The 27,857-nt window shown below is 40.6% G+C and overlaps 1 protein-coding gene across 4 annotated transcripts; it reads left to right on the top strand.

The window, feature by feature from the left end:
* Window positions 1–119: 119 nt before the first annotated feature.
* Window positions 120–25,238, top strand: Bivm (basic, immunoglobulin-like variable motif containing). 4 transcript variants are annotated; one of them, XM_013111185.3, is made up of 10 exons: window positions 120–252; window positions 5,895–6,495; window positions 11,737–11,863; window positions 12,846–12,941; window positions 13,404–13,508; window positions 13,712–13,806; window positions 19,206–19,338; window positions 21,007–21,090; window positions 22,601–22,697; window positions 23,574–25,238. In XM_013111185.3, exons 2-10 carry the CDS (start codon window positions 6,018–6,020, stop codon window positions 23,865–23,867), a joined length of 1,509 nt encoding a protein of 502 aa, XP_012966639.1. In that variant the 5' UTR covers window positions 120–252; window positions 5,895–6,017; the 3' UTR covers window positions 23,868–25,238. The 4 variants fall into 4 exon arrangements, with proteins under 4 accessions (XP_012966639.1, XP_005067423.1, XP_012966637.1 ...); XM_005067366.4 differs by having other exon boundaries at window positions 21,004–21,090; XM_013111183.3 differs by lacking the exon at window positions 120–252 and adding an exon at window positions 538–675 and having other exon boundaries at window positions 21,004–21,090.
* The last annotated feature ends 2,619 nt before the right edge of the window (window positions 25,239–27,857 follow it).

The following is a 27,857-nucleotide window of genomic DNA, read 5'->3' as shown; positions in this document are numbered from 1 at the left end:
CATGTCTGGAGTCATAGCTACGATTTCCCAGCAAAAATCTTGTCCTCGGCATCCACCGCACCTGCAAATGGCAGGTGTATATTGAACGATGAAAGGGAGGCAGGCATCTAACCACCCGGCTCCAAGGTCCTGGAGCTGTCCCTGTGCGCTGGAATGGGACGAAAGACTCCGGGCCTAGGGTAGGAGGCGCGAGGATGCAGATCTGCTTGTTGCCTTCCAGCACCGGAGTTCCACGAGCCAACGAGAACGGAGGTATTCCCCGGTGGTGGGCCGGGCCCGGGGACTGGTCAGCCGCGCGCTCCGCCTCTCCGCAGCGCCGCCATTGCCTCGTTGTCGGTCCTCTCTGGAAGGGTCTGGGTCGAGCTGGGTCTCTAAGGAGGGACAGGTTCGAGGGATAGAAATCACCGGAACAGAGCTCGTCTCTGGGGTGCATCCACCCGTGGGTACCGGTTTGCCCTCTCCAGGAGCGCGTTTCCACGCTGCGCTAACGGGTCTCGGGCAACCGACCTGCAGTGGCCATCCTCTCTCCTGGTACACCCGCATCTGGACCTGCAGTGGCCATCCTCTCTCCTGGTACACCCGCATCTGGGCCGGGCAGGTCAGGAGAAGTCGCAGGCTCGGTCCCTCACTCCACCAGTCAAGGGGCGTGGAAAACTCAGACGCCCCCGTGGCTCGGTGAGCTAAAGCCCGCCTGTTTGTGAGCCCAGGCGTGGTTTTTTTGTTTTTGTTTTTGTTTTTTTTCGCCATTGCCATTATTGATGTTATCAACTCATCTATCGCGGCCTCCCCTCCCATTTCTCGGGTAGTCACTGCCCACTTGGTACCCGCTCCTGAAGTCCCCCACAGGTTGGAAGCGACACCCCATGGGCCTGCGCGCGCTCCCCCTCCTGGCGAACCTTGTCTTCCGGCTGGGGGTGAGGGAGCAGGCCCGGAGGAGCCTCGGAGGCTGTAACTAGCCTGGGCCAGTGGCGACTGGGGACACCGGGCTCTGAGTTGGTCACCGTGGGCGGGGAGTGGGAACCCGGCACAGTCCCACTGCTGCAGTTGTACTCCCGACGCCCCGGAGCTCCTGGGTCGGCTCCGCCGGCACCGCTGTCACCTTCAGGTGGCCTCCGGGCCTCACCGAGGGGGCGGTGGGAAGTCTCCTGGCTTCCCAGGGCCTGAGCTCCAAGAGGCAACTGCGCGCTGCAGGAATCCGGTACCCGCAGGTAGGCCGCCTGGAGCGGATCTGGTCTGATTGATGATCAAGGCTAGGAGACAAGAAATTGTGCCCAGGACGCTGATGGAGAAGGGGGACCAGGCTGGTGTCTTAGCGTTTCTCAACAATCCTCAGCAAAAACACTTCTGTTCTCCCTCGCCGTTGTTTCCTACACAGAACATTATATTATTTGCGCCATATGGAAAGCTTTATTGAGATTTTATAAGATGTCTACTTCTCTGCTGAACGTGATATTTAGTCATGTAGACACGAAGAGCACATAACTTTAAAAGAATATAACTCAGGTGATGAATATTGGCTTTGCAATCGGTATGTTTTTTTGACAGAACTGTTTATTTCAATGACTTTCACAAGTCATTTCTCTAGTGCTATTCTGAAAGCTTGGGGGTTCATACTGCTTAGGAGATACTGAGTGTAAACTGTGTAATTGAACTGTATTCCTGCGATTGTTCTCATTACCAAGTCTTAATATGTTAATAAAATATGAGGGGAAACAAATACAATAATGTCTGGTGCATTGTAGGCCCCCCAAAATTATTTGTTGGACCTAGCTTCTACAAAGGCTAGGCCCTGGGATACAGTTGTCAGGACAACCAGACTTTCAGGAGGCAGCCATTTGTACACACATACACACACACACACACACACACACACACACACACACACACAAGACAATAAAAAGGTTCCCCAGTACAAACAGAAAACCTGGCCTAGTTAGAACACCAAAGAAAGCTTCTCCAGAACGTGACTTTTGAGGATACCTTTAAAAGATGGGGAGAAGCCCGGCATTGGTGGCGCACGCCTTTAATCCCAGAACTCGGGAGGCAGAGGCAGGTGGATCTCTGTGAGTTCGAGACCAGCATGGTCTACAGAGCGAGTTCCAGGACAGCCTCTAAAACAATACAGAGAAACCCTGTCTCGAAAAACACACACACAAAAAAAAGAAAGAAAAGAAAAGGAAAGAAAGAAAGAAAAGAAAAACGATGGGGAGAACGGCTTAGTAAGGGGTGGGGGCTAGAAGACAGCATTCAGAAAACCAAAAATTACTGTGGAAGGACAGAGGATGGTCAGGTGGCTCTACAGATAGATTTCAGACCAGTGAAGGAGTTAGCCTTTTGCTCCAAGAACTGAGGGCTTTAGGCATGGAAACTCTATGAGCACATGTGTGTCTCGGACTTTGCTGCCTGCTCTCTGTGTAGGGATCAGAGTAGAAAGGATAGCTCCAAGGGTGGGTGGCATCGAGTTATAGACACAGAGATGGAAGGAGATACAAGCCCCAGACAGCTGCAGCCTAAGTGGTGGGCAGTCAGTCAGCCCTTCACACCTCAGTGTTCTTCGAGACTACCGTTGCAGCTAACTATGTCTGTAATGGCTTTGTTTGTTTCCAGTAATTGTGCATTCTTCATTTTAAGAAAGCAGGCTCTTAGTGAAGTCCTAAGGATACCATAGCAGGAGCCCCTCTGAGTTTAGCTGCAGAGGGCGAAGACGTGGATCAGTCATGGCGTGGGGAGAAGAAAAGCCCCAGCATGGCTTCTGGGGCATTTGTTTTCATTTTTTTGTGAAAGTGCTTCTGATACGTCATAATTTTTTTTGCAATATATTTTACTTGTGTCACCAGACCTATAAATACACATATTTTCAGAGATATTCACATAAAAACAGTGGTTCAAATGAGGAAATATGAACCTTTCATTTTCAGGGACAATCTATGTAAAATATATCTTCAGTTAGATGACAGTTTTTTTTTAATGTAAAATGAGACCAAAGAGATTGTTCTTGTTCAGTGACCATTGCTATAAAAACAGATGGTGACATGTTTTATTAATCAAGTGCTGTACTCTTAATCACCTTTGTCTTCCGGCAAGTTCAGTCATATTTTTCATTCTTAAGTGAAGCTGTTTCCCTTGCCTATTTTATTTATTTAGCTTTGGTTGTTTGAGTTAGGGTTTTGCCCAATGTGGACTGCTGGCTGGCTTAGAACTAGCTGTGCAATTTAGTCTTGACTCCATCTCGAAGCAGCCCTCATGTTTCTGCCTCTGAGTCCTGGGATCACAGAAAATGGGCTACCACATTCAATTTGGCTTACACTCTTTTCCCTTTCTGTGTGTTCCAAATGAGCATAAAATCACCAAACTGTGGTACATATTGCTGGTCCCATAGTCAGAGTCTTAGAGGAAGGAAGTGATGGCAAGGGGGAGTTAGGAGTCAGGTTGCGATTTGCCTGGGGTGCGTGTGATGCGCCCACTCAATAGCCTGTGCCTGCTGCCCCAGCTGGTCATCCGTTGTCCGTTATTCTTGCTCGCCCGACCACAGACACTGAGCTTTTAAAGAATGACACGAGGATCACAGATAGGAAGTTGGAAGTCAAGAATTGTAGAAATCAGCCCTCAGAGAAGACCAGTGTGGTTTGCAAACCTCATTTACATCTTTGCATCTTTCTCCACGATTACCTTCACACCACAGAATGAGGAAAAAGAAGAAAGCTCAGACATTACCTGGAGACACACTAAGACTTCTTTACTAAAAAAGCAGTTTAGGGCCTGGAGAGATGACTCAGAGGCTGCTCTTCCAGGGGTCCTGAGTTCCATTCCCAGCAACCACATGGTGGCTCACAACCATCTATAATGAGGTCTGGTGCCCTCTTCTGGCCTGCAGGCATAATACATGCAGGCAGAATGCTGTATACATAATAAATGAATAAATCTTAAAAAAAAAAAAGCAAGCCCTGCAGGTGCCACCTTAGATGATAATGTCCTCTGTCCTGTGAGCCACTGTTAACTGCAGGTGAGGAAAAAGCCTACCTGAGGTTGTGAGGTGAGGGCATGTCTTACAGAAAGGGAAGCTCTCTTGGCTCAGATGGAGTCTCCTTCCTAGGTGTGTATTTGCTCAGATTTCATTAATGGTGTACTCGGCCTTTACTCCTTTCATTTGGGAGATGATGGAGGGCCCCCTGTTCATCATCACATCTTTTTCTTAGAGACTCAACCAGGCTTGTACTATTCAATATTTGTGTGATGGCTACTAAGCAAATCATAATCTGGGGGCTATTTTCATTTCTAGTGTTTAAAGTAAGCAAATGAGAAGATAGTAAAAGGCCAAAATGACACCCACAGGTGGGTTTAATCTCTCATGTACTGCTTGGTCCCTGGAGCCTGGAAAGGCCTGTCTTGCTCATCCTGACATCTGCCTTTGATTTCCTGTGATGCTGTGCCTCACTAGGAACTTGTTCCTCTGTAAGGCTGTAGCTTCTTTGAATGCCCTCAGAGGAATCTGTTTAGACTGGAAGCCCAGTGTTCCCCGAGAATGATCAGAAGTTAGTGACAGTAACTTTAAATTGTAAACTTTATTTGTTGAATATGACCATTATCATCCTGTATGTTTATCCCTTTAATACATTTTTTTTTACCACCGAGTCAGTGTACTGTTTTAGGCAGTATTGTTTAGACTTAATTCACACACCATACGATTTACTCGTTACAATGTACACTTCAGTGACATTTTAGAATATTCCCCAAGTTGGCCCTCTACTGTGTTCTGGTGTTAGCTGTGGAATATTTTCATTATTTCAAAGGAAAGACTCTTCATGCTGAGCCCTCTATCCCAAGGCAACTGCTAAGGTAGACGTGCCTCTCCGGCAGGGTTTGTGTAAAACTGGACTCTTAGGAGATCATCAGTTCCTTTGTGACTGGCTTTTTATCAGCATATCCCGAAGCCCATTCATCTTCTGTCGGGATCAGTACTTCTTACTGCAAAGAAGTGTTTCGCTGATGGATGTGCCACCTTTATCTGCTAGTCAGTTTCAAGGCTTTGGGTTGTTTCCACCTTTTGCCATTTTGAGTAATGTGGCTCTTTAAGAGCATGGCTTAATGTTTTCTGTATATACCTAGAAGGGAAATTTCCAGACTACATAGTAAGTGTTGAAATGTCTGAAAAATGGTTCAGTAAGCCCACCAGACCATTTTATATCTTTAATAGCAGCGTATGAAGGATCTGATCTTCCACACACTTCCCAACATTCACTGTCGCCTGTGTCTTTTTATATAGCCATTTTGGTGGATATGAGTTGGCAAACCATTGTGGCTTTGATTTGGGTTTCCATAGCAACTACTGAGAACGAGCTTCTTTTCATGAGCTCATTGTTCATCTCTGTAATATCTTTACAGATGTGACTTTCCCTCTTCTAACTGTGTTATTTATAGTTTATTCTCATCTTTTGTTTTAAGGTCATTGTTGTGTGTGTGTAGGTGCGCAGTCTGTGTGTGGACGCCAGAGGCTAACCTTGGGTGTTTCACATTACTCCACCTTATTTTTTAAAACAGGGTCCCTCACTGTACTAGAACCTCACTGGCTTGCCTAGACTGTTAGCAGCAAGCCCTGGGGATGCTCCTGCCTCTTCTTATCCAGAGCTGGCATTATGGTACACCCAGCTTTTTATTTATTTATTTTTAATGTGGGTGTTGGAGATCCAATTCAGGTCCTCATATTTGCATGGCAAGCACTTAACCAATCGAGTTGTATTATCCATCCCCTAAGCTCAATGTTGATATAAGACAGGGTTAGTCATCATAACTCAGAACATAATGTCATAAAATCAATATGCATTGAGTGTAGGTATATGAAGCATACTCATTATAAAGATTATTGACATTTATCTTTCTCCTCTGTCTTTTCTTAGGATCCCATTTGTCAGCTCTCAAGCTTTTATAGAATGTTGTGAAAATTTGCCAAAGTTGTTTTGCAAAAGAGAGAGAGGGTTGCGGGTTCTTCCTTGGAAGAGGAACGTCTGCAGTTGCTTTCGATGCCTAACGTTGCAGAAGCTGGAAGACCCACTGATTCTGGACATGGTGAGCACAAATCCGAGAACAAGTCCCCAGAAGAGGATCTACACAGTGCTGCTGTACAATCTTTTTGCACAAGAACCTCAGGAGCACCTGTGGGTCCCAGAGGAGATGGTCATTATCCTTCGAGTTGTCCAGTGACTCATACTCGTGAAAAGATTTATGCAATCTGTTCAGATTATGCCTTCCTCAACCAGGCAACCTCAGTCTACAAAACTCCCAACCCAGCCCGCTCTTCTTGCCTCCCTGACAATACCTTGCTTTCTGCTGAAAGTAGCTCAACATATATTGGTATCCCAACTAGTGCATCAGAAATAATCTATAATGAAGAAAATAGCTTGGAAAACTTATCCACCAGCCTGGGCAAACTACCTCTCGCATGGGAAATCGATAAATCGGAATTTGATGTGGTGACCACAAATTTGAAACACAAATCAGGTAAGAAGGAGCTGTGAAGTTCACAAGTGAAAACAACCAGAAAACAATTCCAAGTATTGCTAAATCTCACAATGAAATATTTCCTGTCGCTGAACAAGGAGCATCACTACCACCATGTCTGTCGTTGCAGTTTTTGTTTTGTTTTGTTTTTTAAGTAACCTTGAGCATAGTTAGTCTCTGAATGTACTGTCCATGGAAACGTCCAACATTATGTATGTATTTTGGGAGCTTTGAAAATAAAAAAAGAATAAAATGTAAGTATTAAAGGTAAGTACACAGTAGCTTAGAAAAGGCGCATGACACGGCTAGATTAATACTGTTATTTTGTAGTTTTGCAGGGGCATGGCCATATTCTGTAATATAGGAGAAGTTAAGCCATTTTGTTTTGAAAAATTTTGAATGTAAAAAGAATATCTGCTTTGATCAAAGGCTTGTTTTTTTTTTTTTTGGTAGCTACTGTGTTTTAAAGTCCATTTTATTTCTCACATGTGTGCATGTGTGCTTCTAAGGACCTGTTCACATTTCTTTCCATTTTCTACTTTTTCCAAATGTTCAAAGAAGATTCTGTTTGACATCTCCTTCTCTCCTTTTCAGTGATAGCTATAAAATTTCCAGATGGCAAGGAAGTTCATTCTTCAGTCAGACCTGGGATTCATGTATTTTTGTGAAGCCAAACTTAAGAAATACTTGTCTTAAATTGGTTGATAATATCAACAGGGTCATAAAGCATTTAAATTGCTTTTAAATTTTAGATAACAGTGAACTATAAATATAGAATTCTTTGTTATACCAAAATTTTAGCAGAACTACATGAGAATTAAATATATAATCAAACATTCTGTATATAAGATTTAATGTATACTTATATACTTTGTATACTATTATGTAGTTATATATTGAATGCAATACAGATAGAGGTAGAAATAAGAATGGTTATATATAGATATGGAAATACATATTCATTACTATTCCCGAAATATGAACATGAATTCTAAATCACTGGGAATAAAAACAAACATCATTTTTTTAGGATCTGCTTTTAAAAATGACGACAGCAAAAACTGAGCACCCAGAAAGTCGTCTATCTACACAGAATAGGCTGAATACTCACAGTTTAGGAGGATGGCGCCACTCAGGGTGCAGTGTGCAATCCTCACCCTTGCACAGGAGAGCTCTTCAGATTCTGATGCTTTCTAACTTCCCTTGAGTTACCAGTAATTCCGAGAGTGCATGACGTAGATGTCGCTGTTCTTATTGTATAGATGAAGAAATTGCATCTTAGACAGGGTAAATTTCCTACCCAAATTTGCACAGCCAGATAGAACTAGGATTTTTATTTTGCTTCTAGTCACTCTGATGGTTTTTATAAAACCTCTATGGTGTGCATTTCAGTTGCAATCAGTTGTTCCAGAGATTGTTGCTTTAGGGCTTATAGTACTATGCAGGTCCTTTAAAACAAGCTGAGGAGTGCTTTCTCCTGTTTTCTGCGAGTTTGTAGTGGGATATAAACATTTCTAACTATAATTATGGAATTTCCGTATTGATAATTTTGTTGTCCCATTTGGGAGCCTGAAGGTATACTTTTACTTTGGTATCTGTAGGGTCTTTAGTGATGACTCATTCTGACCCTGATCCCTTTTGCCCAACCTGACCTTCTAGGTGATTCAACATCACATACAGTTGCTGGTCATTGGATTGGGGAATGAGTATTAGTTACCTTGCTGTTCATTGAAACTGACCAAAATAAAGTGTTGCTTCTTTTTAGTCCTTTCTTTAAAATGTGTCACCCTTCCAGAAGTCTCCAGAGTTCCAGAATAGCACCTGCCACTGCACTTGTTGCCTAGGTAAAAGACAGTGTCTTGGTGCTCTCTATTCTCCATTGTTGAGATTTTAAAAGTGGGATTTGAAGCTCTGTTACTAGGAAAACTCATAGTGCAATCTTTATGCTTTTTTTCAAGAACTGACCCCCTTTAGCCAGGCATGGTGGCACTTGTCAGTAATTCCCACACTCTGGAGGCTGAAGCAGAAGGATTGTGAGATTGAAGACAGCTTGGGACATGTAGTGAGGTCCAGGCTAACCAAGAACACATGGCGAGACCTTGCATCAGTGAAAAAAAATGTTCTTTTTCTAATATGACATGTGTCTCAGAACTGTCTTGTTGTGAGAACCACTTTGTTACTGGCATGGTTGTGTCTCAGAACTGCCTTGTTGTGAGAACCACTTTGTTACTGGCATGGTTGTGTCTCAGAACTGCCTTGTTGTGAGAACCACTTTGTTATTGGCATGGTTGTGTCTCAGAACTGTCTTGTTGTGAGAACCACTTTGTTACTGGCATGGTTGTGTCTCAGAACTGCCTTGTTGTGAGAACCACTTTGTTACTGGCATGGTTGTGTCTCAGAACTGCCTTGTTGTGAGAACCACTTTGTTACTGGCATGGTTGTGTCTCAGAACTGTCTTGTTGTGAGAACCACTTTGTTACTGGCATGGTTGTGTCTCAGAACTGTCTTGTTGTGAGAACCACTTTGTTACTGGCATGGTTGTGTCTCAGAACTGCCTTGTTGTGAGAACCACTTTGTTACTGGCATGGTTGTGTCTCAGAACTGCCTTGTTGTGAGAACCACTTTGTTACTGGCATGGTTGTGTCTCAGAACTGCCTTGTTGTGAGAACCACTTTGTTACTGGCATGGTTGTCCCGGACCTCTTTTGATTGATGCTTGTGTGGCACATCCTTTTCCATTCTTTACTTTCAGTTGTAGAAGTTACATTGTTTTACAGCTTCTGTTTCTTACTTCTAGAGCCATGGTGTCTTCGTTTATTGCTAGAGCATTTTATCTGTATCATCTAGTACAGTTATAATACCTCAAATTCTGCAGATTTTAAAATCTTGGTTAGGTCAGAGTTGGCCCTATCTTTTCCTTGAGGGTGACTCATACACTCTGTTATTTTGGATTGTGCCCTGGATGTCCTGTTGTATCAACTCTGGTATATCACCAAGCAAGCAAGCAAGCAAACAAGCAAGCAATCTTTGTCCTCTCTTCCTCCCTCCCTCTTTCTCTCTGTGTGGCACTCCCCCCACCCCCAACTCTGTGTCTGATTGAACTGAAGCTGTAATCTCTTGTCTTTTAAAGACAATTCTGTTCTTGGATTGGGCAGCCCTGGCTGTCTTGCTTGGGGTCTACTCTGTGCATGTGTGGTCCAGGTCTTAGAACAAGTTTTCTGGAGACAGCAGTCTGGCTCTGTACTCCTGTCTGGCATGTAGTTCTTTTCATTTAAGTTTATTTTAGTTTTACTTGATGCATATGGGTGCTTTGCCTACATGATGTCTGTGCCTTGTGTCTGTGCCTGGTACTCTCAGAGGCCAGAAGAGCATGGTGGATCCTGGAACTGGAGTTATAGATGGTTGTTAGCCACCATGTGGGACTGAACCCAGGTCCTCTGCAAGAGCAGCCAGTGTTCTTAACTGCTTTACCAGCTCTCCAGCTCCCTGGCCTATAATTCTTAATCTTCCTGCTTCAATATTTTTTAGTACTGGGATTACAGGTGCATGCCACTACACACTGCTGTTTTCCTTCCTCATACTTTTCTCTGAATACCAGGGTAGTTAATGCATGGGTGTAGTGGGAGAGGGCTATGTGAGTATTTTGTGGGTAGGGTTGGGAAGAGAAGATAGAGTAATGGTACAGAGCAGTGGACAAGGTCGTTTTATCTGTTACATTCCGGCTTTTACTTTGACACTGCTTTCTTCCTGTGAGTTCAGTGGAATGTTGGCTGTGGAACCAAATCTCCTTGTGGCAGTGTGGAGATCTCTTACTTGCAATGTTCATACACCTTTACCCCTGGAGAATCATATCCAGACACACACCAAAAGCAGCATAGGGACAGACTCACAGAACCTAGCGAGGAAAGCATGACAGAGCAGTCTTGGCCCACTGAGGTCGCAGACTTGATGCTCCATTAGCCTCACAACTCTGAGTGCCTGGTAAAACTACCCAGGGAATTAAGTCAAGAGGCAGAGGAGGGAGTCCCCAGGAAAGTCACTTTCCTGTCTTCTCTCTGAGATTCATTTTAACCAATGAGAGAATCTGGCCCAGTGACGTTTAGTTCACGTTTGCAAGTGGTTGTCAAGCTCTGAAACATTTTGTGTATTCTGTGTCTGTGAAGACACAGGATAAACAGGAGGGAAAATTGTGTCTTGATTTTATATAGTATTCCTTGTATAATGCTTTACAGATGTCCCTTGTGTGGCACTATTTCCTGAGTCCCAGCTGGTTATAGATGCTACATGGTTATTGTGCATGGTACTGAAATAGGTCTCCAGCCATGAGTCTGTAAGCATGTATGTGTCTACATAATCTGTGTTTGATAATGCAAAAATAAAATATTGACCTCAATTTTCATGTGAGATTTGGTTATTTCATCTAAAATAGATGATGTCAGGAAGATGTTAATGTGTCTGAGTTTAGCTGAAAGGAATGTTAGCATTTTAACAAAATCAGCTGGGTACATTATTAATATTTTAACATGTATATTATTTTGAGTGGATAAAATATCAACATGGTTCAGCAATAAATAAATGTATCAATATTAAACAAGGTAAAAGCTCCCTCTCACTTTTGCCTCTTTTGTCCATTTTCCGTATCTCTCTTTCCCCGGTGGGCAGTCATTCCCTGTCTTTGGGAGGATTGAGTGTATGTGAGGGGGGGTTCCACATAGAGTACACCACGTTTTGTATTCTGGTTTCTAGTGCAGTGTTGTATTTTAATAATGTAACACATGCTTCACTCTAAATTCATCTTGAGGTCTCTGGGGCCCGGAGTTATTAGACAGAATGTCATCATGCATGATCCAGTGTCTTAATAGAATTATGTTAATGTGGGTTTTCTTGTTTTAGAGAAAGGATTCCTTTTTAGGAAAGTGGTCAAGTTTTACTTCTTCCTGTTGGTATTGAAATTATCGATGTGGTTAAAGATTTTTGGCCTGGTTATTTTACTAGCTCTGAGAGACTAGCTCTGGATTTGGCTGTGATCTTGATAGGAAATATCATTTCTGGGGGTTCAGATAGTTTTTAGCTCTCTTGCTTTCTTTAGGGAAAAGTGCTGTTGTAGAAAGCACGGGCATTACTTCAGGATGGTTGCGAATACCATTTTCAGAATGCAGAGCAGTTCCTAACTCTGTTTACCTTTTGGTGTGGTGCGTCACTTCATCTGAGCATTTCCCCGTTTTATTCCTTTGTGCCGTAGGCAGTGCAAAGAAACAAATTTCCAAGAAAAAAGCTTCAGATAAAAAAGGGCGGCATCAGAGGGAGTGTCCCCAGCATTCTGCTCTCGAAGACGTCAAACAGCGGAAAGTGCTAGACCTCAGACGATGGTAAGTGGCCGTGTCAGGCTTTACTCTCTAGTCTTAAAAATATCTAATTTGAAATTAAGTTTGCTGGATGTAAGGTGATAAATTACATTTATTATGAACACCTTTAGTTCTAAGATTGTGTCTAAATACCTTAGGTGTATCTCAGATTTTGGAAGTAGACTGATTGAGCTGGGCCGGTATTTCCTAGACTCACCTGGCCATCAGTCTCATTTTGTGAACCCTCCCTACTTCAGACGATATTTAAATTTTGATGTAGTTGTTGTTCTTTGTTGAGTTTTCAAAGAAGTGACTGATAACTATATTTACTGCCACACCTATTAAAATTAACAAAATTTCTTTTTTGTGTAACTTCCAGACTAAAGTAACATTTTCTAGAATGTTCTAAAAGTTAACCATATACATGTGTGCTTGTCACAGCCCTTTAGTCTCAATTCAGAATCTCTGTCTTTCTCTTTTTGTGTCTGCTCTCTCTCTGGGGGATTTTGTGTTTTCCTTTTAAATCCTCAGTGACAGTTTTGCTCCAAGGCTCCCCGCCCAGGGGTTCATGTAGACATGGTGGGTGGTAAAGGGATGTTCTTTGGTCTGAGCAGAAAAATCTTTGAACCTTTTGACACAATTAGACAGTGATTTGCTTTCTTTCTCCAACATTTCAGAAGTTGCAAAGTACCCACTCAACTGGGGATTCACATAGAAATTTGAGTAGTTGGTATCAGAATTTGTATACCAATAATTCGTTTTTTGGTTGAATAAGATGTGCTTTTGTAGGTTGCTAGCCATAATATAGCTCTTCTTGATAAAATAGATGGTTTTTACTGTCATGTATTCTTTGTGTTTAATAAGTAGAAAATACTTTAAATGAATAATAATTTTGCACTGCATTAAAGTTTGCCTTATGGTCACATTTTAAATCACCCATAAGATGTATACTTCTGTTCTTCATGTTTTGTATTCATTCAAGTGAAGAAACTCTTTGATTCCTCAGGTACTGCATAAGCCGGCCACAATATAAGACTTCATGTGGTATCTCCTCATTAATTTCTTGTTGGAATTTCTTATACAGCACAATGGGAGCTGGGAAGTAAGTATGTCAGGTTATTGCTATTACCAAATTCCATCTTTGAAAGTAGTTTGAAGGAGACTGGGTCTGGTAGCACACACCTTTAAGCCCAGCAGAGCCAATTGGAACTTGGTGAATTTGAGGTCACGCTGGTCTACATTGTCCAGGGATACATAGGTTGACCCTGTTGCAAGGAGCAAAAAACAAACAACCAAACAAAAAACCAAAAGAAAAAAATAATTTGAAGGTACTTTTTTTTTAATAATGGAAGACTTTGAGAGTAGATTTTTTACAAACTGAGGAAAAAATGTGCATATTGCTATAAGCCTTTCAGCTTAAAATATTTGCATGTGTTTTCAATAAAATAAAAATGAAAAATATTGCTAAAACTATTTGCAAGATAAACCTATATATTAACACTGAAGCAGAATGTATTTGCATATGACTGGAACTGTGAAATGAAAGGAAGTGTTTCTTTTGTAGTCTCCCACCTATTACCCAAGAAGATGCATTACATATTTTGGGCTTCCAACCCCCATTTGAAGATATTAGATTTGGCCCTTTCACTGGAAATACAACACTCATGAGGTATGGAGCTGCCCCTTGGGGACAACACCTTATTTCTAATTCTGTGAAGTGATAATGCTGCAGTGTGTATGTACGGTAAAAGACAGATTTTAATGCTGGGTTCCAGGCTCCCTTAAATATGCCATGTGTGGGTTTCTGTGTGATTAGAACAGTGGGCCTTCCTTGTTATGGAACTATTGCTATGAGTAAATCTTATTTTTCAGATGGTTTAGACAAATTAATGACCACTTCCATGTAAAAGGATGCTCTTATGTTCTGTATAAACCCCATGGGAAGAACAAAACAGCTGGAGAAACAGGTAGGTGAAACTGAACACCCCACCCCACCCCCCAGTTCAGGCTTTCAGGTTGGGTATATCTCAGAAATTGCATATTGTTTCCTACGACATCAACTCTCAACAGTTTGATGTTTTCATACCTCTTTATCTAAGGGGAAAATCATGATAGTAATATGTAGGGCATACTCTTGACATATTGCTTGTATTGTTTAACATTGTTATGTATGTATGTGCTTGATAGTAAAACTTCTAGGATAAATAATGGAATTTGCAGTTCATTTAAAATAGAGTGAAAGCATTTGGGGACATTTGATGCTGGACTGGCATCAAATGATAACACAAAACTACAGGGTAACAAACTGTGAAGTGACAACAGTGTTGGTTTTACCAGCCATATTAATGAAGCTGGTGTTAAGGATTATTTATTATACAATAGTTGAATTATTTGTATTTAATAATTTTCACCTTTCAATTGTCATGATAAACTTCGAATTTTGTGGAGCAGACAGCTGCAAGGTACTGTTAAAGAAGAAACTTTTCTGACCCTCTTTGAAATGGAAAACTTTATTCAAGATTTTTTGTAATGGGCCATTGTGATCAGGATTAGAGATTAGCCTCTACTTCAAAGGTTTATTCCACTCTACAAGTAAAAGATTGGGAATATGTTAAAGGAAATTTAAACTGAAGTAAAAGAAATCAAAGGGACCCAGTTCCTGGCATTCTAAAGTATCCTAGTCCATCAGGAAACTGGACAAGAGCATTTATATCCAGTCATTGTACAAATAAGTTATGAAGAACTGGAGGAACTAGACCATTGAGGGGGGAACCCATACCCACCACCTGGCAAGATGCAGTCATTTTCTAATTATGTTCAGTTGAGACCTGAGGATTCTGTGGAAGAGCCTTGGTGGGACAGGGAGAGGGTGCAGCAGAACTCCTCATGCCTTGTTTTGGCTATAACAGCTCTGCTTTAAGAATAAGTTTGCTGATCTTGAAATCATCAGAAGAATGTTATGTACCTTGAGGAAAATAGAAAAAAACATCCTCTTATTAGAAATTATGTGTATAGATGCTATATATTATATTTAACTAGAAACATTATCCCATAGAAGAAAACCCACCCAATGGCTTCTAGAAAACATGGTAAAGGGTGCTTGCAACAGATGAAATGATGTGAGTGCCAAGGAGAGCAGACTTTCTCATTCATCACCTCTGACCATGGAATCCTGAATATAATCTGGAGCGTTAAAGTAGTTATCACAGCACTAATGAAGTTTTGTATTGTATTTATAATAATTCTTTTCGCTCTTCCTTTTTCTTTGTTTTATTTTGGTTTTTTTTTGAGACTCTGGCTGTCTTGGGGCTTACTTTGTAGATTAGGCTAGCCTCAAACTCACAGAAATTTACTTGCTTCAACCTCCTGAGTGCTGGGATTAAAGGTGTGCACCCCCCACTGCTGACAAAAGCTCTTTTATTGAATATGTTTGGGCTGCAGGCATATTGGCTCAATGCTTGTAGTCCCAGTACTCAGGAGGCTCTGAGGCAGCAGACTTGTTCTTCATACCAAGGCCAGCCTAGGGTTTCATGCTGTGTTTCAGGCTATTCTGAACTACAAAGTAAGGCCCCATCTGTAGTCATACCTCCATGGATGAGCCCACTTTTGTTTGATCTCAGAAGTTAAGCATGGTCTGGTCTGGTTAGTACTTGGGACACAGAATGAGACTGTCTCAAGAAACACAGCAAATTATCAGAGGCTACACTGTACTCAGTGATAGAGAGTTTGCCTGTTATGTCTAAAGGCTTCTGTGAGTTCAAGCCTCATTGAAAAACAATAGTTTCAGTTATCCAAGAAAGCTTCTCATTGCATATTTTTACAATTTAAAAACATTTCAGATGTTTTTCTAAAACAATGGTGATTATAGACATCTTTTACAATGTTGAGCATATGAAGAGTAAAGTTGTACATTTTACCTTAATTCACCATGTGGAAACTATGTACAATCATGTTTGTTTATGGAATTGAAAGGAAAGACTTACTGAATTTATTTTTAAAATTCTTCATCCAATCTGCCCATGTGTCAGTTTTTAAGTATGAGCAAATGCAACTCAAACCTGCAGCATTATTAGTCTTTGTGGAGTGGAGAGGACCCCTTGTCTGCCAGGAAGTTAAAGTCTATGTGGAATGCTGTGATGCAGCTTCAGAGTAGAGCCAGAAACATCAACATGCACTTGGCAGAGCCGCCCTCCCTGTCCATGTGGGGCAGTCAGGGAACTGCTGCAGAGACTGACTGGCAGTTCTTGGTGGTCAGCAGCTATTTTAGTGGCCAGAAAGTCCATCAGTGTGAACATACCATTCAGGCTTTCAGCTTGGTCTTTTTAGGGTTCCCAGCTTTAATGGGCTACTTGTTAATGAATAATTTAATTTCTTAAAGGAATGCAAGTTAATGAAACCTCAGTTAATGGCTTTGAGTACTTAGTGCTGATAAAAACTTGTTTCTTATGCTAATACTTTGAAATCACTTGACAACTATTACAGTGATGGGCAACAGATCAGGAGAAATAGTTGTCATGGAACTTCATCATGACTACAAAGGTGATACCTTTGATCTGTGTTGTAACGAGCATTCTTTCAGCCAGCCTGGTCCCAGAGCCACGTCAGTCCCAAATGAACACACAGGACACTATATTAATTATGAAGCTGTTGGCCATTTGCTATGATTTCTCATTAGCTAGCTCTGATTTAATTTTTAACCTGTAATTACTAATATATATATATATATATATATATATTTTTTTTTAAATAAGGTCTTATCTTACTGAGAATGCCAGACTTGCATTCTCTCCTACTGGGATCACATGGCTCTTGACTACATTTCCCAGAATCCTCATTCTCTCCTAGTCCTGCCTATCTTACTTCTCTATTGGCCAACAGTGTTTTATTCATTAACCAATAAAAGAGACATATACACAGAAGGACTTCCCCCATCATCTCCTCTTTTCTGTCTAAATAAAGAGAAAGGTTTTAACTTTAACATAGTCAAATTATATAACAGAACAGTTTCAAGTAAGAACCATAGTTATAATATTTAGTTCATTAACATTTAATAAGATTTAAAGAAAGTATTTACCATATATCCTATCTGTGTGAGTCTAAAGTCTTATATGTAGCATGTCTTTTATCATAACTAAGGAAAACTATAATTATAACTATTTGTCTTCAACTCCATCAAAGACCACAGAAGGATAATATATAAATACTGAAATTGATATAGACATCTCACTACCTGGACAGTCATCCGAAGTTCCTCTGTAACGTTGAGGCATCCATCTTCAGCCCTTAGGCCACAGTGTATCTGGCAGACTTCTCAGCAAAGCAGGAAATTTTAAACTGTCCGCCTGTATTGGCAGCTTGCTAGTCATTTTTGTGTGTGTGTGTGTGTCCTGCAGAATGTCTGGCAAACTCTTCTATGAAGCAGGAACTCTGTAGGACTGTCCAAGTTTACCAGTTACTTTCCTGTGGGTCCTGTATGTGTGGTTTATACAGCAACAGTCAAACAGTCCAGTCAAGAGCAATTTCTTGCCCAAATGGCTAATCTTGCCATGTTGAAAGCAGACTCCATAATGAGTTTCTTTGATGCCCATCTTCCTCTCAGACATAATTGGTTTGCCAGGATTAGTAGTGTCTCACTATTATGAAAAACCCTAAACCATTTAAATGTCGTATATTCTGTAGTTCTTCGAAAGGTTTGAAGAATATCTAACCATCTCAAATACATCTCTGTATATCGAAAACCTAACTAACCTAACTATAAGTTTTGACTATTTTAGGTAATTATCTATAATCTATATTTAATTATATATTATGTTTTAAAAGATCAATATAAACACAATACTTAAACAAGAGTAGAAATATACATATCACAAAATTGACCTTAAATTTGTATCAATAAATGAAAATCCATTCCAAGAAAAAAATATTTGTTTCTATACCATAATCCCCCTTTACCTTTAAAAAGATATTGGTTGTGATCATTAACCATTTATAACCAACCCCATTTAAATGAAAACAAAAATTTATAAGCAATAGTTGGGAATTTGGGCGTTATTCATTTTAAACTGCTCCTGCTGGTTGGGGGTGCTGTCCATGCCATGGGGATCATGACAAAACACAGAAACCTGGCTAAGTCTTTGTTTTTTGTAGTCTGTAAGGCTGTATGCAGAAAGAAAATTGTCCTAGTTAGCTTCTATTGCTGTGATGAAAACCAGGACCAGAGCAACTTGTAGAGATATTTGGCTAGTATGTCCTGAATCAGTCCACTGAAGGAAGCCAAGACAGGAACTCAAAAAGGGCAGGAACCTGGGAACAGGAGCTGATGTGGAGGTCATGGAGAAATGGTGCTTACTGGTCTGCTCCTCATGGCATGTTCAGACTGCTTTTTATTTTATTATTTTTTTTCTTTTTCTGTTTGTTTTTTTGTTTTTTTGAGACAGGGTTTCTCTGTATTGTTTTGGGGGCTGTCCTGGCTGGCCTCGAACTCACAGAGATCCGCCTGCCTCTGCCTCCCGAGTGCTGGGATTAAAGGCGTGTGCCACCAGTGCCCGTCTCAGACTGCTTTTTAATAGAACCCAGAACTACCAGCTCAGGGGGTAGCATTACCTGTAATGGGTTGACCCCTCCCACATCAATCACTAATTTAAAAAATAAGCTCTACAGGCTTGCCCACGGCCAAAATTTATGGGGGCATTTTTTCTAAGTCAAAGTTCCCTCCTCTCAGGTGACTGTAGTTTTCTCAAGTGGACATGAAACTAGCCAACACAATAATGATGTGTATGTTATTGTGTGGCAGGTGTGAGTGCATGTGTGCATGTGCTTACACACCATTACTGTAGCTTGTTTTTACTTAGAGTTTGTATTTATTCATATATATTAGTAATTTTTTTAAGTTGAGATGTATATGCTACCTCTAGACATTAGGGTATCTATAATTTAATCTAATTTCAAGTTTTCTTTGTAAGTCTTTTGTGGACTTAGTTTGTATGTGTGTAGTTTATAGACAGATGTGCCTCTCTGAGACATGCTGATTCAGAAGCTTGTAGTGACAGATGTCCACAGCCAGAAAGGTTGAAATCATGATTGTGTACAGTTACTGGGTCCTACATGCTCACTGAATTTCATAGAGAACGTGGTGTATTCTTAGAAAGGCCTGGTAAGCAGGGACATGTTTCACTTGTTTTGCTGCTGAGTTTATCTAAAACTAAAAGTAAATTCATTTATATTTTTAGCCACATTGGTAACTACTCATCCCCTTACGGAAACTCAGAATGTCAGTGTGTTCCAAATTGTGTCTTAACTTGTCCTCTATGTGAAATATAGACATTGCTTTACGGCTCCCTCAGTTTGCTTGGTTTTGTCTTTGTAGCTCCAGGGGCCTTGTCAAAGTTGACCCGAGGATTGAAAGATGAGTCATTGGCTTATATCTATCATTGCCAAAATCATTATTTTTGTCCAATTGGCTTTGAAGCAACCCCTGTTAAAGCTAATAAGGCATTCAGGTAAGCATTTCCATACTTGATAAGGGCACTTAACTAGGAAATGTGTTGTACAAAGAGCTTTCAGGAATTAAACAGATTCTAGACTCTTAGAAATTGGGAACTTGATAGTGTGTTTTGTTCACACCGAGTGTGCATATGTTTTGCAGAACTGAGTGCACTTAGAAGCTGTTGCTCAGTCATTGTAAGAAAAAACCATCTGAAGTACCACTTTAATGACTATTATACAAAGGTGCAGGGGGCATTCACATGCTAGCCCCTGTTGCAGGATATTTGATTACACTGTGAACCCCAAGATTTCCTTGTTTACTGGAAAAAACTGTTTCTAGTTGTGGTGTGGCCTAGCCCTAGCACACACCTTTAATCCAAGAACTTTCTGCTTTTTGTAAACAGGATTAAATAAAAACAACATTTCACAGGTCAATAGGTGGAGCAATCAATTAGTTGACAGGAAGTAACCATAGAGAGTAAGAAGGAGTCAGGAGGATGGATAGACACACAGGAAGTAGAAGGGAGGGACATTGAGTTGGAGATTTGTTGGAGACAGGATTTGTAGGAGAGAGGACAGGCTTCAGGGAGGACGGCTGAGGGGGAAGGTCAGCTAGGTGCTTTCTCTACCTCTCTGAGCTAGCAGACTTTGACCCCACCATCTGTCTCCTGAGTCTTTATTGAAAAAATCGAAATGATTGGGATTTTGTTGAAAACAACAATCCCCAGTGTCCTACATGCTGTGTGCCAAGAGTGCACAACTGAGTACATTAAAAAGCACCTCTGAATTCACGGTGCAGAACATGGAATTTGTCAGGGTTGTTCTCTTTCATAGCAAGGAAACGCAGGACCAGTGTCATATCTAAACTTCATCATTATATTTGCCTCTCCCTACACACACACACACACACACACACACACACACACACACACACACAGAGGAACTGTCTCTTTGAAGGAGATATATTCTAAACAAGGTTACTGAGTTTGAATGTTACTCTTTCTCTTTAGCAAGTTCCTTCACGAGGGACCTGAAAGCAGAGATTATGGCCAAGAAGAGTTGAAAATGGAAGCCACGCATGACTGTCCATTTTCTGGAGGGAGGGGCACTGGTGTGCTCCTTTTATGATTCTGACCTATGCCTTTCCCTTCCTTCAAGTACCTACCAAATGCAAAACAGGCTTTGACGTCTATTGCTTTGCTTTGTTAACAGCTGACGTTCATCAGTAAATATCTGTGCTTATGAACACCTTTAATTTTTTTTCTTAAAGATTATGCAAATCTCCAGGACTTTAATTAGAATTTCCAGGGGTGGAAAACATTGTTTAAAATCATCATCCCCCACCTCTAGGCCATCATCTCTTTAGGATGCTGCTACAAACTTGGATGCATCCTGAAGAAAAGAATAGCTGAAGAGAGCTGCTTAGAATGTTTTCCCCTCTGAAACAGGGGGTAATAAGTTAACCCTCTTGAATTAGGCTTAAATCTAATTCAAGGATTTCTTGAATCGTCCAAACCAAAATGCTGGTACTCATTATACATGAACAAAAGCCATCTTTATTTTTAGTGTTTTGGGTTTTTTGTTTGTTCCTTTGTTTTATCAATACATAGTTGGAACAGCATATTTTGGGAAAGTGAATGCCATTTATCATGCTGACTGTGAATGTATTTTCTGTTTAGCAGGGGCCCTCTCTCACCACAGGAAGTAGAATATTGGATTTTAATTGGAGAGTCAAGTAGAAAACACCCTGCCATTCACTGTAAAAGGTATGTTTTAGTAGCTTTTATTTTTTTCTTTAATTGGTACAATATTTCCTTCACTGAAAACACAGATAAAAATTGTCTTAACTAGATGCATGTAGATATATGTGTGGTTATTAGCCAGTCACAGTGCAGCCCTGCCCCCCAAATTCTGCTATGCTCTATTTCTCTCGAGCCCTACAGCCTCCCTGTTCTGCTTCCCATCATTACAGATGTGCTTTTCCTGCTTGGGAATTTTATACAGGTGAACTTCTATCCATTGTTTTTGTCTTGCTTTTCCATTTAAGTAACATATTAAGATTTTTTTTCCCAAGCTGGACATGATGGGGCACACCTTTAGTCCTAGCAGAGGCAGGCATATCTTTGTGAGTTCCAGGCCAACCTGATCTACAGAGCGAGTTCCAGGATAGTCAGAGCTACACAGAGAAACCCTGTCTTGAACAGCAACAACAAATAATTCTCTAAAAAAAATAGAATTGGATTATTTCTGCTAAAATCCTGATGTATATTTAATTAAAATGAATCTTTAGGACTGGTAGGTGGCTTGGCAGGTAGAGGTTCTTGAATGCAGGCCTGATGATCTGAGTTTGATCCCTGATCCACAGGCTGGAAGGAGAAAACCAATTGCTGATAGTCGTCTTCCAAACTCTACACATCCACTATGGCATGTACATGCCCATGCACCTGTACACTTCTCCTCCCCTTTCCCCCCATGCCCTCTCTCTATCACCTGTACATACACACACAGGCTGATAAAATCTCTAGGATTCATGGTTAACTTTAGGGAGAAATGACATCATAATGACATGGAGTCTTACAAACTAATACCAAGAACTAGATCACCACAGAATCATAATTTCAGTGGTTTCGATCTTTCAGTATAAACACACACATGTCAATATAGTTCTAAATTGATTAAAAATATTTCATTTTCAAGTTATTGCTGGTCATATTTTTAAAAATACCAGATTTTCGTATTTAGACCTTGATTTTCACTTCCCTACCAAATTCACCTATTATTTGTATAACTTCCTTTGATTTTTCTCCACAACCATTTTGTATATTAGTGGAGACATTATTTTTGAATTCTTTCATAAATTTAGCTAGACACATAGTGACACATTGGTAAATGAGGCAAAAGAATCATGTGAACCAAGGGGTTCAAGACCAGCTTATACAACATATAAAATCCCACCCCATGTCTCACCATAAGAAAATAAGTTGACTTGATTGTTATAGTAAATGTACATGCCACTGCTTTAGCCTACAAGATATTATATGGTATGTTGATATGTAAGAATAGAAACAAATTATAAACTGAGTACATTGACAGGAATTGGAAAACCATAACTGTCACAGAAAAAGAAGCTTTTAAAGGCTAGTAGATGGGACAATGCTGACCTAAAAGTTAATCATCAATTACTGTTGTAATATATTGTGGCAACTTGCTCGTGGAAAAAACTTTAAATCAGTGGTACTTTAAGCCTAAAGAAACCTGTCCCTTTTCTTATTATAGGTGGGCAGATATTGTCACTGACCTAAACACTCAAAATCCAGAATTCTTAGATATCCGACATCTAGAAAGAGGGCTACAGTTCCGGAAAACGAAGAAGGTAAGAACACTACTACATTGGAAGCCACTTCCCAAATGACCAAAATGTGATGTTTTATTAATATTCTTGATGTGGTAAATAACAGAAGCCAACTTCACACTGTCTTAGTCAGAAAAGTAAGACTTATTTTAAGGACACAGGCTAACTTTAAATTCCAGGTCAAGGAGGATGATCATAAAGAAATGACACCCAGTACTGCAGTAATGGTAGAAGACAAGCAGCTTAGGATATTAATCATGTTGTGCTCACAGTGCTTTATTTGAATATGCATTTCTTGCAGACTAACTTTCAATTTATGACTTATTTTCAGGTATAAGTTGAAACTTATCTGCCTTGGTTGAGTTTGATAGTCTTGGCCCAGCTTGGGTAAATTATGGTCTTGAGGCAGAGCCATGTGTACAAATATGACAACACAAAGAAGCTCTTAGAAGCAGATATAGCATAGACTGAGTAGACATCCTTCTGCAGTAAACCTGTTGATAAAAGAATAAATGAAACTGGGTGTGGTAGCACATGCTTGTAATCTCAGTTCTTTGAACACACACACACACACACACACACACACACACGGGGAGAGAGAGACGGGGGGAGGGTAAAGCTTGATCTTAGTGTGTGTTAGGTGTATGAGACCATGATTATGCTGAGTCTAGGCTGTGGAGAGGAGTACTCTAGTTCCTAAGGACTTCGTTGTACTGTAAATACAGCTTTCAGGAAAGGTGAGTATGTTAGTGTGCTCTGATGAGTGCGGAATAGAAAAGTGTTTTCAGACATGTGAAAGAGTAACACCATCACCCCAAAGGAGTCAATAAAGACCCCACAAACTTCTGAGTGTTTTCTCTTTATTGTCTTCATCTTTTTTTCCTTTGTCCTTCTTAGGTTGGAGGAAATTTGCATTGTATCATAGCATTTCAGAGACTCAGTTGGCAAAGATTTGGCTTTTGGAACTTTCCATTTGGAACCATTAGACAAGAATCACAGCCTCCCACACATGCCCAGGGAATTGCCAAATCTGAGAGTGAGGACAATATCTCCAAGAAGCAGCCTGGGCGTCTGGGCAGGTCCTTTAGTGCTAGTTTCCACCAGGACTCAGCATGGAAGAAGATGTCTAGCATTCATGAGAGAAGGAACAGTGGCTACCACAGCTACAGTGATTACAATGGCAATGACTGACAATGTTGGGAACTGAACCACTGGCGTTACCCACACAGCTGTTATGTACAGGACTGCATTAAGGCAGAGGATGGTTTATTAAGTCTACCAATAGGAACAGATCTTGTGGTACAAAGCATAACTTGTAGTTCTCCAGTAAATAAGCTTACATAGTATCAAAACGGACGGCTTCAAATATATAGGCAGGTAAGCACAGATTACTGCCCTCTTAAAGTTAAAAGTAGATAAACAATCTGAACAAAGGGTTTCACAAAATCCAATTAAATTACAACTGCTTCAAAACAAAAATAAAAATGCATTTAACATCATCAAAACTTCAACTATTAAAGCATGAAGTGATTTCTGGAAACTTGATCCCTAGTCATTTATTACAGATACTTTGATTCCTAAGACCAATTTGCAAGGCACTGTCTCTCCTTTAAAAAACGGGGGTTGTTGTGTTGTAGCTTTTGTTCATTTAAAATTATCTTGCCAGTCTAGTTATTCTTTCAATGCTAGCAGTATTCACCTCATCTTTTAGCTTTCCTGAATAACTATCTCAGGATTCTCAACAAAGAAATAGAAAATACTCAAGAAACTGACCTTTCTCCAGATGTAGACAGGTGACTTATGGCACTGATTCTGATTCTCTTGGTCTGGCACATGGCTGTGAAATAGTTGTAAGAAGTGTAGGTCTTGAACAATGTCTTCAAGTCTAGAACAAACCTTGTTTTAGTGTATAGTTAAAGAGCACTTGGAATCCAGAGTTTCCATGTAATATGTACTGTGAGATCTGATATTTGGTCTCTTAATGGAGTCATGTGTTAACAACAGCACTGAAGACACGCTGGCAATGTTTAGGTCACTCTGAAGACAACATTCTTGTATTCTCAGCTCTGAGCTGTTTCCTTCTGTGAAACATCCAATTAGTTGTTTGAAGGATGTGTTAAGTATTTCAGAAGTGTGAATTCAATACTTGAGCTCCTTTTTAGTTTCTGTCATTTTTCTTCTTGCTGCCAATGTGTGACTCACAGACTTCTAGGATATTGTTCTTTCATGTAATAGGCTCATTCCCGGACCCAAATCAGTAACTTGGTGATCACAAGGTGCTGGGTATGTTGGAACCATATTGCAATACACCTCAAGGAGAGGTTGCAGAATTTTATTTTTAAAATTTTTCATTTTTTTCTCTTAAATTTTATATCCATTTATCCACTCATACGTGTCTAGCGTACAGAAAGGGATATATATTACAAAATGGTCATATTTCTGAAGAGATTATTTAGCTTGAAATGCAAAGGACTGAAAGAGTTGTTGGTTATTGATTTTGTTACTTCATACTGGAACTTTTAAAATGTTTTCATTAAATAAAGTTTTGTTTTATACTTTTAATCATGTGAGTGTTAATGAGTCTGTGTTTTCTCTAGGGCATATTTTCATGTCTGTGTGAAGCATATGATAATTTGTCAATTCTTTGTAATTAGTGTTATAAGAAGCATCTTGCAATTTTTATAATCAGTGAAACACAGTGGAAGGTGATGACTTCCACTCCATACTTTCTATTTCTTAAGTACCTGGACACTGGTTCTCTTAACACTTCATAACAAGGAATAGAAAATTTCTTATATTAGTTTGAATGAGGTTTCAATTTTTGTAGATCAAGTGTGTTTTCAGTATAAGCTGTTTTTTAATAGTTCAGTTGAGTATTTCAAAGAAATGCATTTGAAGAACCAGAGGAAAGGATTAAAATGTGAAATAAAATATAAACATTTAGAACAAAGTGACAGCAGTGACAACAGGAAGAGTTTATTTCCTGCATACTGATCATATGCTTTATAAAAACAGTAACTGACACATGGTCATCTAAAACTTCAGCTTACAAATTTGACGTTACTTAAACCACAGTAATGTTTGGGTCCAGTGGGAGGGTTTTTTCAGGGCACGTAGATAAGAGTTCCTTCATGCTTCTCCTTGAAAACTAGTAATATTCCTGCTCTATTTGATCTCTTAGTCAACCCTTAGGAATCTTCATAGGCCTTCTAATGAAGGATACCAATTGGCTCTGAAATTCCTGTTGTCTCAACTGTGAGGTGTCCTCTTTGCTAGTGGTTTTAGAGAACAAATATGGTGCTTTGTATAGTATTTAGAATAGTAGTTGGAAGACATTTGTTTGTTATAATTATTTTGAAAATGTGTTTTAGTTGATTGAGTAGTTCATAGAGCCCATTATACCTTGAAAAGAACAAATATCTTTTATGTCAAATATACATTCCTTGGTTGCCATTCTTTCAAAAGCATTTCGTATTTAAAACATTGCTGTGGCTTTAAAATCATGCCTAATACTCAAATGGACACATTGGTTATTTGTCTTTATCGAGCTCTCAAAAATTAAAAAAAAGACCTAGTAACTATTCCTTTACAGTGCTATATCCCATCATACCAAGCTGGCATAGCGCCTGTAATGTTTCCCAGTTGCTCAGGCAACTGCTCCAAGATCTATATTATTTAACTCAATTCACCTTTAGAATTTCTACTCTGCCAATATTTCACTTAATAAAATAATAATAATACCCCTAATCTTAATGGAGTAACTTACTAGGTGTTTCATCTAAAAATTCAGAACTCCCAAGACAGGTGCCAGCTAAAAAGGAGGCTCTTACTGGTGATGCAACTTCTCCACGGTTATAGCGAACCTTGGTTTGCTAGAACTATCATAATTGTAAGCGTTTCGTCGGGATGGGTCAGGACAGGATGGAACAGGAGTGGGTCAGGTATTCTGGCACTCGGGAGTCACAGAATACTCAGTGTTACACAGCTCAGGTGGAAAGGTATCCTGGAGCTCGGGAGCCAAGGATACTGAGTGTTACACAGCTCAGGTAGAAAGGTATCCTGGAGCTCGGGAGCCAAGGACCACCACAGGTTGCAGTAAGCTTGGCAGCTTACAGCCTTGCCTCAGAGAAAGGCTTCTCCGGTGTATCAGCTCCGCTCCGGCAGGACAGGGTCTTCCAGCTGGGGATGTTCGCCTAGTGTAGCAGTTTTGCTCCGCAGGAGGTTTCTCGGGCGAAGTTGCTACAGTTCAGCTCTGGGCGAAGTTGCTACAGTTCAGCTCTGCTCCTGGAGAAGAGCAGGGAGCCGGGAGCAGAGTGTAACAACTCCACTCTGCCAAGGAAGGTTTCCCGGGCAAGTGTTACAGCGCTGCTCGCTCTGCTCTGCTCTGCCCAGGGTCGCCTCTGCTTGCTCTGCTCTGCTCTGCCCAGGGTCGCCTCTGCATGCTCTGCTCTGCCCAGGGTCGCCTTTGCTCTGTCGCCGCCGCAAAAGAAGATCTTCACCCGAAGCTCATCCAAAGGTGTTTATTGGAAGACAGCTGGACCAGCCAAGCTGAACATACACAGGGTTTATATAGGGATTTCTGGGGTTGGGGAAGTTTTTCCAGAGTAGGGATTGGTCCGATTTCAGTGCTGAGCTTAGATTGGCTAGAGCTCTGCTCCGGGATTGGTTACTTTTTTTACACAGGATTAGGGTCAGATTTGGCTCTGGTTTCAGGGCCAAAGTGTGTTTCTTTCTCTGGTCCTTTTTAGCCTTTTGCCTCCAATTTTAGGGCCAGGGTACATTTCTTTCACTGACTCTGATTCCAGGGACAAAGTGTGTTCCTTTGGCACTGGTTTTAGGGTCAGGGTACATTTCTTTGGTTGTGGTTGCAGGGCCAAAGTGTGTTTCTTTGGCTCTGCTCAGGGTGTGTTTCTTTGACTGGTCCCTTTTCCCTACAATAATAAAATACCAGAAACTGAGTTTCTTAAAAACAAGTTTCTTGCTGGGCGTTGGTGGCACACACCTTTAATCCCAGCACTCGGGAGGTGGGGGGGGAGGGGGGGCAGATCTCTGTGAGTTCGAGGTCAGCCTGGTCTACAGAGTGAGTGCCAGGACAGCCTCCAAAACTACACAGAGAAACCCTGTTTCGAAAAAGAAAACAAACAAACAAACAAACAAAAACAAGTTTCTTTCCTCACAGTT

Source organism: Mesocricetus auratus, unplaced genomic scaffold (genome assembly GCF_017639785.1).
Source record: "Mesocricetus auratus isolate SY011 unplaced genomic scaffold, BCM_Maur_2.0 Super-Scaffold_100010, whole genome shotgun sequence".
In the NCBI taxonomy this organism is placed as follows: Eukaryota; Metazoa; Chordata; class Mammalia; order Rodentia; family Cricetidae; genus Mesocricetus; species Mesocricetus auratus.
This window is presented reverse-complemented; position numbering and strand designations above follow the sequence as displayed.

Bases quoted from the DNA above. Each gene is read 5' to 3' on its own strand.
- Bivm (XM_005067366.4), top strand. From the start codon at position 6,018: ATGCCTAACGTTGCAGAAGCTGGAAGACCCACTGATTCTGGACATGGT. The intron at 12,942-13,403 runs GTAAGTATGTCA...TTTCTTTTGTAG, and splicing joins AGCACAATGGGAGCTGGGAA to TCTCCCACCTATTACCCAAG. The intron at 22,698-23,573 runs GTAAGAACACTA...TGTCCTTCTTAG, and splicing joins AGTTCCGGAAAACGAAGAAG to GTTGGAGGAAATTTGCATTG.